At 35.0% G+C, this 15,206-nt stretch overlaps 1 protein-coding gene across 2 annotated transcripts; it reads left to right on the top strand.

The window, feature by feature from the left end:
• The first annotated feature begins 11,205 nt into the window (after window positions 1-11,205).
• LOC141693712 (heavy metal-associated isoprenylated plant protein 7-like) lies at window positions 11,206-14,513 on the top strand. Of its 2 annotated transcripts, XM_074498873.1 has the most exons (5): window positions 11,206-11,344; window positions 11,438-11,687; window positions 11,936-12,138; window positions 12,501-12,588; window positions 13,746-14,511. In XM_074498873.1, exons 1-5 carry the CDS (start codon window positions 11,336-11,338, stop codon window positions 14,240-14,242), a joined length of 1,047 nt encoding a protein of 348 aa, XP_074354974.1. In that variant the 5' UTR covers window positions 11,206-11,335; the 3' UTR covers window positions 14,243-14,511. The 2 variants fall into 2 exon arrangements, with proteins under 2 accessions (XP_074354974.1, XP_074354973.1); XM_074498872.1 differs by lacking the exon at window positions 11,206-11,344 and having other exon boundaries at window positions 11,426-11,687; window positions 13,746-14,513.
• The last annotated feature ends 693 nt before the right edge of the window (window positions 14,514-15,206 follow it).

Raw genomic sequence — 15,206 nt, 5'->3', positions numbered from 1 at the left:
CTTCTTAACTAGTTCAGATTTATGAACAGTTTGTTGAGATACATGTCCTGAAGGACCAGCTTCATCAGCATCTGCATTAATAGCAGCATCACCAGTATCATTAGTATTTGAAGCATCAGAACTGACAGAATCAGCATCTTCTGATAAAACAACAGTATGGGAAGTAATTGAGGCTTCAACATCATCCTCTAAGTGCTGATCTGTTTCCAAGTTTTGATCAACAACCATATCCTAATGCTCACCTATATTCTGATCATCAACATCTAGATGCAGAGAAGGTGTTGTAGACAATTCTGAAGTTTGAGTAGCATCAGGAAAAGGTATTGTTGATTAATTAATTGCTGTTAGAGCTTCTAAGTAGAGAACCTCAGGCACAACCAGGTTGTGAATATCAATTTCAGCACTTATGCCTGGATCTACAGGAGATAAAGTTTCATGTACAGGAGACACAGATGGTGTGTTTGCCGTATCTGTAGCAGCTTCCTGAGTTGGAGACAATGAAGAGGGAGATGCAGTAGCTTCAGCAAATTCTGGTTCTTTTGAGATCAGAGATTCCTGATCTCCTTCCTTAGGTGCTGCTTCCTCATCATCTGAAGCTGGCCTTTTAGCTCTCTGTTTCTTGTATCTCTTTGAAGGTGGGGATTCCTTGAGAGGTTCAGCAGAAGTCATTCTTCTAAGCCTTTTGAGAAGCTTAGATCCCCCAATTCCAGAATCCTTCTGAAAAGGGACCTTCTCAGCTTCTTTAACAACAGGTTCTGATGCAGAAACCTGTTCCTCACTGTCTGACTCATCTCTCAGAACAATCCTCCTTCTCTTTTGTGGTGTCTGAGGAACAGTCTTTGTGCTCTTGGGCTTGGAAGATGAAGACTTCACATAGGTGCTGAGGATGAAGGTTGAGCTGTCTGTGAAGGTGTGAGATAAGTTTTGAGATATGTTCTGAGAGAGGGTTGAGGTATAGATGTATGTGTGGTATGTTCTGATGGTTGGTGTGGTGTTTGGGATGTGGTGGTAGGTTGAACATCAGGATAAACAGATCTATAGGTTTGAGGATCAGCATTTACCAGGATCTGTTTTACAGACTGAGGAATCTGTAAAGGTCTAACAACCGTTTTCTTAAGGTCAGCATTTACCAAGTCATTGAAAGCCCGTTTTGCAAGTTTAAAGGGTGGAAATAAGTCAATGGTAGGTTGGGATTCATCAGCACAACAGAAATTATATATAAGCTGACAGAATCTAGCAAAGTAGACAACATTCCTATCCTCTGTCATCCTATCCCCTATAAAACCTAGCACAACACTTGCAAAATTAAAATGAGTTTGGTAATAATAGCATACCCGATGTGCTGACTCATTATTGGAATGACATCAAAGTTGGAACACTTATTCCTGAAGGCTTTAGTGATGCAGTCGAAGAAAAAGCTCCATTCCTTTTTGATATGTGCTCGTTTCAACTATCCAAGCTTAGCCAAACTCTGCTCATACCCCAAATTGGCCATGAGCTGCTGTAGAGCTGGTTCCTTCGGTGTTGAGAAAATGCAGCCTTCTGGTAAATGTAAAGCCTTGCGAACAGTTCCAGGAATTACCACATGCTCATCATCATTGACTTCAAAAACAATGCTGAGAGTACCAGTTGCACCACCATTATCAAAATGCCCAGTCTGCCAAAATGTCAGAACTTGTTGGCTTGAAAAGGCTGAAGGCTGGGTCAATGCATACCCAATTTCACTGTGTGCTAGAAGATCTTGCACAAAATGCAACTCAGATGGAGCTTCATCATGATTTAGGATTGCAGCATAGTTGTTGGGAACGAACTTGGCTCCATCTATGATCAAATCCTTAGGTGCCATGAGAAAAAGTTGAGAATTAAGGTTGCCTGTAAGGTATTTGATAAAATGTCTGTATGAAAACCAACGTCAGGAGATGAGAGAGAGCAAAAGTAAAGAAAGAGAGATAAAATGTAAAAGTAAATAAAAGATTGTATAATCTTCTCTCTCTCTTACTTATACATGGTTAAAAAAATAACCGTTGGACACCTATCATACATGCAGCAATAATGAATAGTTAATGGGCACGGGAAAACAGTAATCATTACTTATCACATGCAGTTTTTCAAGAAAAAAACCGTTCCACTTACCAAGTAATCCCATTAATTGAGGTAAGTCAGTTTTAATTCAAAATTTAAACTGTTCCCATTTTTTTTAATCATTTTTTACTGCAAAACCCATTTTCTGGAAAAATAGAAAGTGTGAGAATGACCAAAAAATAAATCAAGTAAACAAGTACCGACATTTCAGAATCAGAACTTAATTTATATCAGCAATTAAAATGGTCATCAGAATATGGATATATCAGGATTTAACAATGCAATAGAATTGCAAAACATCTCAGAGACAAAATCTTGCAAAAATATAAAATTCCATTAATATATTAAGAGAATACATTCATGAAATTGAAATTTACATCAGAATATTACAAGACTGTCCTAAGCTACTAAACCTAACATCAACAACTTTTGTCCTTGGCTAAGAAGCCGGACAAAGCTGACGATGAAGAAAAACAGGAAGAAGAAAACAAATAATTTCTTCTTCCGACTCTCTACAAAAAGAATAGCGAGTCGAATGATTCGCTCTTGTTGGCGGAGAGCTTCCAGCCTTTCTTCTTTCAATCGCTCCAGGTGGCGATGGTAGTCCATGTAAAAGAACAGGAGGTGTGTGAGAACCTCCTGGGGAACCGAGTCCCAAATCTCATCCGGAATGACAGTTACGTGTCATTCCTGCTGCCAGTCCTCACAGCTCAACTCCATGTTGAAGGTCTCATAGTTTAAAAACATATTGTAGTTAACCATGATTGTGTTGGTATGAAGGAAAAGAGAGTGAGTATGTGAGAAAGAAAATGATGTGTAGGGTGATGTGAGGTGATGGTTTATATAGGCAATAGAATGCCAGGAGACGCGAGGATAATTTAATGCGGACAAGTAGAAATAATTCTACCTCGTCTCCCTAGACTGGGAAGAAGAAAAACAGTCATTGAAAGTGTAAAACAGGGTTTAATGCGCACAAGAAACGAGTAAATATTACTGTGCATGGACGTGTTCCACTAACCCTAATCATATTGACTGTTAATATTCCACCCAAACATATTATGAATTAAAATAAGACTGTTGTAGATTTTAACCACAAATAAGTCAAGTAAAGAATCAGAATTTAATATCAACACTTAGACTTATATCAGAACTTAACAGTCATCAGAACATGATTTCTTAACTCAAAAAGTGAATGCCTATCTCTGTAATTCTTCACACAAATTCTGATGTTGATTCTTCAGAACTTAATCATCAGAACTTTCATTAGAACTTGTCCTCAGAATTTATGCAATTTGACACATAAACGGTTCATCTAAAACAATATTGAACGCCACAGTAATTTTCATCATTCATATGGAGTGTAAGTGTGTGCATTAAGCAAAATATCAGACAAAGAGTAAAGTATTATTCACTTCAGTACATCTTAGAAATAAGGCATAACTTAGAAATTTACTTAAAATCTGTCATTATTCTGAATCCTACTTTTGAATGAGTTCATGCATGAGTCCACCTCATCTGTTGTTGTGCTTATTTTATGCATCTTTTGAAATTCTATTTTACAGTGACTTCTCAGTGTAAGTGAGTTAGGACTGCTTATCAGAATTTATGCTATTATCATAGTATTTCTCCAGTAATCATAGAGTGTGAAAAGTCACCAAGAATTTTTTTTGCTTTTTCTGATGCATATTACTTAATACCAGCAATGCACTTGGGTCGTCCCTTCCACATTTTTACTCTAGATCTCAAAGGAGTACCTGATTTTTATTCCTTGTTTCTTTTCCTTTTTCTTTTGATAAGTGAGGTTTATCAGCACTTAGTATATTTAACAGATTTACTAACATCAGAACTTAACAGATGAGAAGCATTATTCTAGTTTTTGACTTAGTAATAAGATAGACAAAGTAAACTTAACTAAGCTCAATATCAGAATTTGCTTGTGTCAATAGATTTCCACATAAATAATTACTTCTGACGTGGGATCTCCAGTATATTAAAGACTACTAGGTCAGCATCTAGCATAGTTATCCTCATAGGATTGAATAGTCACATAAACAGTCATATCACTATCAGAGTTTAGAAATTCACATCAGACAACAATCAGTATTTAAACAATTTTCAATCAAGCACAGAATATAAATAGAGTAATTTCTGTAAATACTGATCATAAAGTCTAATGCATCAAAACAAGAGCTAAGCAGATTTAGAGAAAGAACCTGAAACCATTCCAAGTTCATATACCAATCTTGTAAAAGTAGCTTCACATAGTGGTTTTGTGAAGATATCTGCTAGTTGTTGATCTGTTGGAACAAAGTGCAATTCCACTGTACCTTCATCCACATGTTCCCTTATGAAGTGGTACCTAATGCTGATGTGCTTTGTCATTGAGTGTTGAACTGGATTACCTGTCATAGCAATAGCACTTTGATTATCACAGTAAATAAGGATTTTAAAATATGTTAACCCATAATCCAGTAACTAATTCTTCATCCAAAGAATCTGTGCACAACAGCTTCCTGCAGCAATGTACTTTGCTTCTGCAGTTGATGTGGAAATTGACTTTTATTTTTTGCTAAACCAAGAAACCAATCTGCCTCCAAGAAATTGGTAGCTTCCACTTGTGCTTTTCCTGTCAATTTTGTAACCTGCAAAATCTGCATCTGAGTAACCTATTAGTTTAAAATCTGATTCTCTGGGATACCACAATCCCAGATCAGCTGTTCATTTAAGATACTTGAAAATTCTTTTCACAACTGTTAAGTGAGGTCCTCTTGGATCTGCTTGAAATCTTGCACAAAGACAGGTAGCATACATGATATCAGGTCTACTAGCAGTTAGATAGAGTAGAGAGCCAATCATACCGCTATAATCATTAATATCTACTGATTTACCAGTATTCTTATCCAGTTTTGTTACAGTGGCCATGGGAGTGGATGCACTTGAACAATCTTGCATTCCAAATTTCTTCAGCAAATTTCTGGTGTACTTGGTTTGACAAATAAAAGTGCCTTCTTCATTCTGCTTGACTTGAAGGCCCAGAAAGTAGCTAAGTTCCCCCATCATACTCATTTGATATCTTGACTACATCAGTTTGGCAAACTTCTTGCAAAGTCTGTCATTTGTAGAACCAAATATGATATCATCAACATATATCTGAACCAGAAGTAAGTCCTTTCCATGGTTGAGGTAGAACAGTGTTTTTTCTATAGTTCCTCTGTTAAATCCACTTTCCAGAAGAAACTGAGCTAATGTCTCATACCATGCTCTTGGAGCTTGCTTAAGGCCATAAAGTGCTTTATCAAGCCTGTAGACATGATTAGGATATTTGGGATCTACAAAGCCTGGAGGTTGTTGGTACAAAGTGGTCCCATATCCCAATGTTTTTCCAATGTTGCCATCTCCATAAGAAACACTTGGGCCAGCCTTCTCCACAAAGTCTGATAACAGGGCTTTATTTCCAGTCATATGTCCTGAACATCCACTGTCCAGAACTAAGATATTTTTCCCGTTGCCCTGCAATCACAAAGACCATTAATGATTAGTTTTAAGGACCCAGACTTGCTTGGATCCTTTGGCCTTATTAAGTTTGTTAACATTTGCAGCGGATTTAGCATCAGAGTTTATGTTAACATTTTTCTTATCAGAATTTACACTATCAGACTTTGAATCAGAACTTACACTAGAAGGAACAATGATAACTTTCTTTAAAGAAGGTTTTATTTGATAATAATCATAGTACAAACTATGATACTCCTTACAAGTATAAATGAAATGCCATAAACTACCACAATGAAAACAAGGATTTTGTGGCTTATATCTAACAGACTGACTCTTAACTCCTGACTTTGAAGGTAAGGAGTTTATGTTTTTATTCTTCCTGCAAAAAGAAGCCAGATGGTTAGAACTTCCACAGTTATGACACGTTTTTCTAGGAGCATCAGGAACAGGCTTATAATCATTGCTTTTATTCACACCTTCCTTTTCATTCCTATTTTTCCTAGGTTATTTTACCTTGTTTGCATTCTTAACATCTTTCAGCTTATGCTTAAGCTGCTTCTTTGTCATTAAGCCTACGTTTACTTCAGTTGTCTTTTCCTGTTTTAGTTTGTCAGAAGTTAATTCCTTTTTAACTTCTGATTTCTCAGTATCAGACTTTACAGCTACAAACTTAACAGGTTTTAACTTTGGTTTTTGTTTAACAACTATAGGCTTAATATCTACAGTTCCTGTATCATTCTTATCCTCTCCATAACCTAAGCCCTCTTTCTAGTTTTCACTACTTAACAAATTCTGAGTTGTTCTGCCAGAGTTAGTCCAAGTCCTGATAATCTCTCTTTCCTTTTCTGACCCAGCTTTTAGAGATTCATTCATTTTAAGTAATTCATCCCTAACATTGAAAGCATCATCTCTATCTTTCTGAGTTTGATGGAACATGACTAACTCTTTTTCTAAATAATCATTCCTCTTTTTGCAAGCAAGATTTTCAGAAGCTAATCTTTCACATGTTAAAGTTTGATCTCTGTAGCTAATGAACATGGTTTTAAGATATTTTCTCAACTCATTAATATCATCAGTATGAAAGGCATAAGTAGTTTGAGGTACCTTAACTCAGCAGCTTCAGAACTGCTTTCAGCACTTGCCATATCAGCATTTGCCATCAAGGCATAATTCTCCTCACTTTCAGAATCTGAGGTGTATGTCCAGCTTTTGTTCTTTGTGACAAGAGCCTTGCCTTTGTCACTCTTCACTTTCTTGCAATCAGGAGATATGTGGTCTTTCTCACCACAGTTATAGCATTTGACATTTGTATAATCTCCTCTGTCAGACTTTCCTCCTTTGCTCTCAGATTTTCTGAAATTCTTCTTATCAGAACTTGCACCTTTCGTGGAAAACTTCTTTCCCTTCCTGAACTTCATGTATACAATCTTTGTGATTCCTTTCACCATAAGGGCACACAGCTTCATCATCTCTTCATCAGCATCCATCTCAGGTAAGCTTTCAGATTCTGAGTCATCATCACTATCAGAACTTGATGACTCAGTATCAGACTTTGTGAAGAGAGCTTTACCCTTGCCTTTCCTTGAGGTAGCTGCCTTGGGGGATTCTTCTTCAGCCTTAAGAGCAATTGTCCTTGACTTTCCTCCTTTCCTCTTGCTTCTTTGTTCCATCTCAAGTTCATGAGTCTTCAGCATCCCATAAATTTCATCAAGAGTCGTTTCATCAAGATTATAGTTGTCTCTTATTGCTGTTGCCTTCAAATCCCAGCTTTCAGGAAGAGCAAACAGGAATTTAAGGTTTGAATTTTCAAGATCATACTCCTTATCAACCAGTGACAAATCATTCAAGAGTTTGACAAATCTATCATATAAATCAGTCAATGACTCATTAGCTTTTGAGTCAAAGTGTTCATACTCTTGAGTGAGTATTTTCTTCCTGTTCTTCTTAATCGTATCAGTTCCCTGACATCTTGTTTCCAAGGCATCCCATATCTCCTTTGCAGTCTTGCAGTTTATTACCCTGTTTGACATTACATTATCAATGACACTATGCAGTAAGTGTCGTACCTTAGCATCCTTAGCAATTGATGCGATATCTTCAGCAGTGTAGTCACTCTTCTCCTTTGGTACTGACTTTGCTGCTTCACCTGCAACTGCAACAGCGAGCTTGATTGGTTTGTGAGGCCCTTCCTTGATTCTATTAAGATATTCTGGATCTGTAGCTTCCAGAAACATGGTCATCCTCACCTTCCATATGGGATATTCAGATGGTCTTAATATGGGAACTCTAATAGCCTCATATCGACTATGGATTTGTGTCTTTGGAGGTTCTTCAGTTTTGGTGGGCTTAGTTGGAGTTTCTACTTCAGACATGATTGTTTTTGGATCTTAAATTGTTTGTGTATTAACAGATAGGCTCTGATACCACTTGTTAGGTCACACACATTGTAGAGGGGGGTGAATACAGTGTATAGCACAATCAAATCGAACTCTAATAACTCAAGTAACAGAAAACAAACTTTATTCAAAACAATAAACTCTGTTACAGTATGGAACTGTTCTCTCTCAGTGATGAACAAATATCACGAGAGCTGCTAGGGTAACAATGAATAATCTTCTCGATAATGATAACACTTATAGTGTAAGCCCTATGTTTGTGTTTATATACTACACAGTTACAAGATAATCGCTAATTGATATGGAATATAATCCTGCTTCCTAAAATATATCAATCAGATATCTTTTCTTCCAAGTATTCCATTCTTCACGGAATTCCTTCTTCATGCATATCTCTTCTTACGTTTGTCTAGATCTTCTCTTCCTGTAAATCAGCTGCCTTCCTTATCTGAATATTTCCTTTAAGTCCTGATATTATCTTCTGATAAATATCTTCTGAACCTTAAGTACTAATGACTTAAGTTCTGACTTCAGTATAAGTGCTAATTTCAGTTAAGTACTGATTTGTCCTGTTTAAGTAAGATCTGAAAAACTAAACATAAATCATATTAGACATGACATTATCAAATATATCTAACATTTCTTAATACAAGATATATGCTCATGTTCATGTGCTCCTACCCTAGTGTTTTTATCTGCAATTCGTGTGTGTGTTTGTTCTTGTGTTGTGCATATTTGTATCTCCCACTCCCGGTTGTTCCTCTTCTTTTGCCTCATTCAAATTCATAATTATCCTCCCTTCCCCGTTATCTCTTGTTGATATAAGTTTCTAGAGAATAGGGTTGTTATTAGATTCAATCCCTACTAACTAGGGTTGTTGGTGAACTAAGTCCTCGTGTTTATCCAAATAACTAAACACTCATGTGTTCACGTCTTACATTCTACTTTGTATCGCGTCTATGATCATCCTCCCGTCTTACTTTGCTTCGTCTCCTCCTATCACGTCTTTTCTTCATATTTAGGCTTCGTCGAGATTTTCCTGTTAGAATTTATCCCGTCATGTCGTAGTGAAAATTGAGATATAACAGTGTAGTTTCTATTCCTTTTTGGATATTTTAAAATCTAAAAGATATATTAAGATTTTAGAAAGATGGGTTTGAATTACAAAATATTAAAAACTTTTAGGCATATGTTTTTTGTAACACCGGATTAAATAATCAACATTGTATACTGTATTGAGGCCAAGTCGCCAACACATAGATATTTTAATTTTTTTAAAAATAATTGCAAACGTTAAGTTCGAGTTCTTACGAATATAATAATATATTATATGTTATGACAAAAAGATCGAGAGCGTTACAATGGAGAAAACTTGACAAAATACATATGTTTTATTAAATTAATTAACGAGGATATAATATTTTTTGGGCTAAGAAAGTAAATTCAGGAGTTTCCCTCATTTTTTTTCTAAATCAATTTAATATTTACATATTTTGGACCGTTTTGCACCATATCTTCTCCTTGAATGTGATGATACCAACTTTGAAAAAAATTAAAACACTAAAAAAGTATTTAAGTGATAAAACTTTACAATCAATAGGATCCTCTGTTCTTTAATTTGACGTTATACAAGCTGCAGATATGTATGTTTTTTTAATATTTTATAATAGTCGGGATATAACTAAAATTTTGGAAAGATTTTTAAGTCACAAAATATTAAAGAAATTTAGACATATAATTTGCTGCAACGCCAAATTAAAGATTCAATATGATAAATTGTATTTACGGCCACATATTAATTTAAAATTTATAAGTTAATTTTATCTATTAAACTCCATTTTTTTGAAATATATAATATGATGAGATGAAAAAAATCAATGTCGTTACAATTGGAAAACTTCACAAAAATAATTTTTTTTTATAAAATTAATTAATCATATCGATAATAATTTTTTTCGGGGCGAAAAACACAAAATGAGGATTTAAGTGACACATTTTTACAATCAATAAGACCCTCTATTCTTTAATTTGGCCTTATACTAGCTGTATGTATATATACTTTTTAATATTTTATAATATCAGTATATGATCAAAATTTTGAAAATATTTTTTAATTACAAAATATTAGAGAGATGTAGACATATAATTCATGTAGCCCCAGAATAAAGATTCAATAGGTTAAATTTTATTAACGGCAACACATATCAATTTAAAAAAATTATAGATTAAATTTATCCATTAAGCTCCATATTTTCGAAATATAAAATTTGATGTGACGAACAAAATTCAAGACCGTTACAATAGGGAAACTTCACATGATAATATTTTTAATAAAATTAATTAATTGTGTCGACAATATATTCTTTTGGGGCCCAAAATACAAAAACAGCATTTAAGTGACAAATCTTTACAATCAATTGGGCCCTCTATTCTTTAATTTGGCATTATACAAGGTATATATGTTTTTCTAACATTTTAAAATATCACGATGGCCAAAAATTTTAGAAGATTTTTCAATTACAAAATATTAAAGAGACGTCGACATATAAAATCTGTAACGTCAAATTAAAGATTCAATATGATAAATTGTATTAATGGCAATATATATTAATTTAAAATTTTATAATATAATTTTTGTGAAAATATATAATACGATGTAACGGAAAAAAACTCAAGGACGTTGCAGTGGGAAAACTTCACAAAATAATATTTTGAATAAAATTATTTAATGACATAAATAATTTATTATTTCTGGGGCCAAAAACGTAAATCCACAGGAACTCGAAACCGCCGTGGAAAGCAGAGTAGATTTGGCCTTGTCTAGCCAAAGTGGTGAAAAAACGAGAGTGCACGTGGCGCTGACACCCCCAAAGTCCCGCCACGTCAAATAGTATGACGCTCATGAGTGTGTGCTGCTACAGATCTAGATGGTCCTCAGTTTAATTTTTTTTAATAAAAATAATACTTCGTTCGTCCCGTTAATTTCGATACGTTTACTTTTTTCACGTATTTCGAGTCTTTTATAAAATATAGTTTCGTAATGTTCTTTTTAATTTTTTTTAGTAAAAGTTTAAACATAAAATATTTATACAGAAAAAAATTAAAAAATATAATAGAATTATATTTCAAAGAGAATTGAAAAACGTGTCAAAAAGTGATACGGAGAATTTAATGGGATAGAGAAAGTATTATTTTATTCGCTGCTTAATAACCAAAATACAAGCAGCTATTCTCCACTATTCTTATTATCTCTTCATGTACATTACATAGCCCATTACATATACATACAAAGAACTCAAACACATAAGTTCAAAGCTCTTTTACTCCATCTCAAGCTTATCTCTTCTTGTTGTTTCATCTCAATGGGGGAGGTCTAATAAAATTCTCTCTCTTTAATTTTGATTTAATCTTTCATTTGTTTGTTAGTGGTTTTGATTATGTATTCTTTATTGATGATTTTGCAGGAAGAAAAAAAGGTTGAGGAGAAGAAAATGGAGGAGACCAAAGAGGAGGAGAAGCCAAAGAAGGCGGAGGAAAGTGAAAACAAAGAAGAGGGAAAACCGAAACAAGAGAAAGCAAATGATGAGGCGAAAGCTGAGGAAACACCAAAAGCGCCTCCACCACCTCCACCACCTCAAGAGATTGTGCTTAGAGTTTACATGCATTGTGAAGGTTGTGCTAAAAAAGTCCGGAAATGTCTCAAGGGCTTTGAAGGTAATTGTTTTATTTCATCTGATTCGTTTCGTGTGGTGTAACGGTATCTCTCTCGCTGTCTCTCGCTGTCTCTCGCTGTCTCTCGCTGTGATTCATCTTAGCCTGATTAAGAGATTTTATTATTCAAAAAGTTGTATAAATCACCGGTCATAATTGTACAAATTTGATACCGAAAACATAGGATGGTAAAAAAATTAATTTGATCGGAACATTTTATTTAATTGAATTTGTTTGTTTTTTTGGTGCAGGTGTTGAAGATGTTAAGACTGATTGCAAGACTCATAAGGTTGTGGTGAAAGGTGAAAAGGCGGATCCACTTAAAGTGTTGGCTAGGGTTCAGACCAAGAGCCACCGTCAAGTCGACCTCCTTTCTCCGATCCCTCCACCGCCGGCCGAACCTAAAAAGCCGGAGGAGATAGAAATTCCCAAACCCCCAGAGAAAAAAGAAGAGGCAAGTGCAATTAATTTCAATAATTAATAATTAATAAAAATATTATACTCCCTCCGTCCCCTCCCAATTATTATCGTTTTTAGAGAGTCTTCTTTTTAAGATGAATTTAAGATGAATTGGAAATATAGTTCTATAACTTTTTTTTAAAAAAAATATTTTTTGAATAAAAGTTTAAACATTTTATTTTTATTCAAAAAAAATTTAAGAAAAAAAATATAGAACTATAATTTATATTCATCTTAAAATACGTGTGGGACACTTGATTAGAACGATAACAATTGGACGAGCCTGATGGAGTAATTAATTGCTAAATGATTCCATGTGGGGCCGGGTGTAATAATTCTTAATTGTATTGATTACAGCTTCAGGTAATTACAGTGGTGTTAAAAGTACACATGCATTGTGAAGCTTGCGCTGAAGAAATCAAGAAACGTATTGAGCGAATGAAAGGTGTGTGATCAATCAAATCTTTTCTCTTTTTCACTGCCCCCCCTGCACATTCTTTATCGTTTTTCTGATTCTTCTTTTCTGTTTATACTATATATTATCATATCACTTGCTTGCTTCTTTTACATGTATGGGCAAATTATTTTATTAGTTGATATTTGCTTTTGTTGAATCTGGATTAATCTATTTTATAATAAAAAGCCAAGGTTTCACGATTCCAAATGTATATGCACACACATGTGGAGGAGTTCATCACGATCTGTATATTCTCTAACTGGCATATAATAACCACTTGTGGGAGATTCCACTGAACTTTAATGATTTTTCTTTCCTCGAAATGTAGTTTATTGAACTAATCTGATTGCTATGAAATTAATGGTTCGGTCGGGTTTATTATGATCGGAACAGACTTTGTTTCTTGTAGTGATGGCGACTTACTCGATTTAACTACTCTCTTTAACATTGATAGATTTTAGTTCTATAGTTTCTACTTGATAGTTAAATTTATTGGTGCTAAGTGATTAACTATCTTCTCGTCTTTTGATTCTCGAAGGGAATTGTAAGGTGCCCGGAGGAGGACTTAATGTGCCATGTTAATTTCTTTTTAAAAGCTCGAACGCGCCATGCGCGTTTGTTTTGTTGAGCATTAAAATTATCGGAGGAAATTATCGATAGATTTTAGTATTTTATAATTTGTATTTGATAGTTAAATTTCGTGGTGCTAAGTGATTTAACTATCTGTCTTATGATTCTGAAATGCTAGGAGGAGGACTTAATGTGTTATGTTAATTTTTTTTAAAAGCCCGAACGAGCGCGCCATGCGCGTTCATTTTGTTGAGCTTTAAAATTATCGGAGAAACTAAATATTTTTACCTCATTTAACTATTCCCATTAACATCGATAGATTTTAGTTTTATGATTTGTTTTTTATATTTAAATTTCTTGATGCTAAGTGATTAACTATCTCGTTGTCTTATGATTCTGGAAGGGAATTGTAAGGTGCTGGAAGGGAATTGTAAGGTGCAGGGAGGAGACTCAATGTGTTATGTCAATTTTTTTAAGCTCGAACGCGCATAGCGCGTTCTATGCGCATTCGTTTGTTGAGCATTAAAATTAGTGAAGGAACTAAATATTTTTATTATGATCATTGGTGATTGCAGGGGTTGAGAATGCAGACCCGGATCTAAAAGCCTCACAAGTCACTGTCAAAGGAGCATTCGACCCCTCAGAATTGGTTGAATATGTGTACAAAAGAACTGGAAAGCATGCAATTGTTGTGAAGCAAGAACCTGAGAAAAAGAAGGAAGAGGCCAAGGGCAATGAAGAAGCTAAAGAAGATAAGAAAGGCGATGAAGGTGGTGACAAGGACGGGAAGAAAACTGAAGAGGCACCAGCTCCGGAAGCGGCCAAAGATGTCAAAGACAAGAAGGAAGAAAGCGAGAAAGAGGCCGCAAAGCCAGAGGAGACTGAGCCACCTTCTGACAATGAGGAGCCCCCAATGGAGGTAATGGAGCTGAAGAAGAATGAGTTTTTCTATTACTATCCTCCACAAAATTACCAAATTTACCCTCCAAGGGTGGCCAGTGAAATGTTCTCTTACCCTCCTGCACCACAGATGTTCAGTGACGAGAACCCTAATGCCTGCTCTGTTATGTAAAATAGAAAATATTCGGAGGGTAAATTTGGTAAATAAAAAAGAGTGATCGAGCACTCATGGCCTAACAAGACCATGGTATGGCTAGCTCATTATCAACTCTTGTTTCTTTGATATCTTGTTATGCTCTGCATGTGACATTGTCGTAGAAATTTACAAACCAGACTGTAGAATTCTATAAGCCCTCCGTACCTTTTTTAGTTTAATAATCGCGGTCGCATAAAGATATCAAAACTAAATAATGTGGTTTAATAAAATACAAGTAAAGTACTTGTACTATAGTTTTGGTTTTGTTTTGCTCCATACATGGAGCTATCTTTAAGGTGGAGATGAACCTATTTTTGTGTATATTTATGTAAGTATGTGCAGGGGCGGGTGCGGATCCAGAAATATTTTTTTTAGGTGGATATCGAGCAAATTCCGGAAAGACATTCTTATGGTTTTGAATTTTACGGAGACACTTTCATATATTTTTAAAATTTCATATATTGAAAAGTTATATAATTTAATTTTAGGGGAGACACGTGTTCTTCGGTGCCCGTTACTAGATCCGCCCCCGAGTGTGTGTGACTGTGTGCGTTATTCATGTATTGGATGCGACAGTGCATGAGTTTATGAGGATGCAAGTGGGGGTTTCTGTTGACTGTTGGTTGCGGAGTAAATGAAAGTATTAAAATTGCAACAGAAAGTAAATGAATCTGGGGGTTAATTACAGTATGCAATAGTGTCTTGTAGTACCTGAGAAAGTGATTTGCCTGTTTATTGTATGTCTCTGTGATTGTGTGCATTGATTTTTCTTATGTTAATCATATGATTCGTTGATGTAGGTTTGTTTTTGTTAATTTTTGGTTCCTAGTAGAGAAATATTTTTTTATGTAAACGAATATGTGATGGTCCTTTGATTGAAGATGATGGAGTAGTCCACTGGTTTACCACTAATTAAACCTTTCCCGGTCAATTATTTAGT

This window comes from Apium graveolens, chromosome 10 (genome assembly GCF_009905375.1).
Source record: "Apium graveolens cultivar Ventura chromosome 10, ASM990537v1, whole genome shotgun sequence".
In the NCBI taxonomy this organism is placed as follows: Eukaryota; Viridiplantae; Streptophyta; class Magnoliopsida; order Apiales; family Apiaceae; genus Apium; species Apium graveolens.
The sequence above is the reverse complement of the archived record's forward strand: the minus strand, read 5'-3'. Positions and strand labels throughout refer to the sequence as shown.

Excerpts from the sequence above, each read along its gene's own strand:
- LOC141693712 (XM_074498872.1), top strand. The coding sequence starts at position 11,426 with ATGATTTTGCAGGAAGAAAAAAAGGTTGAGGAGAAGAAAATGGAGGAG. Across the intron at positions 12,139-12,500 it reads CCCCAGAGAAAAAAGAAGAG|CTTCAGGTAATTACAGTGGT; the intron begins GCAAGTGCAATT and ends TATTGATTACAG. Across the intron at positions 12,589-13,745 it reads ACGTATTGAGCGAATGAAAG|GGGTTGAGAATGCAGACCCG; the intron begins GTGTGTGATCAA and ends TGGTGATTGCAG.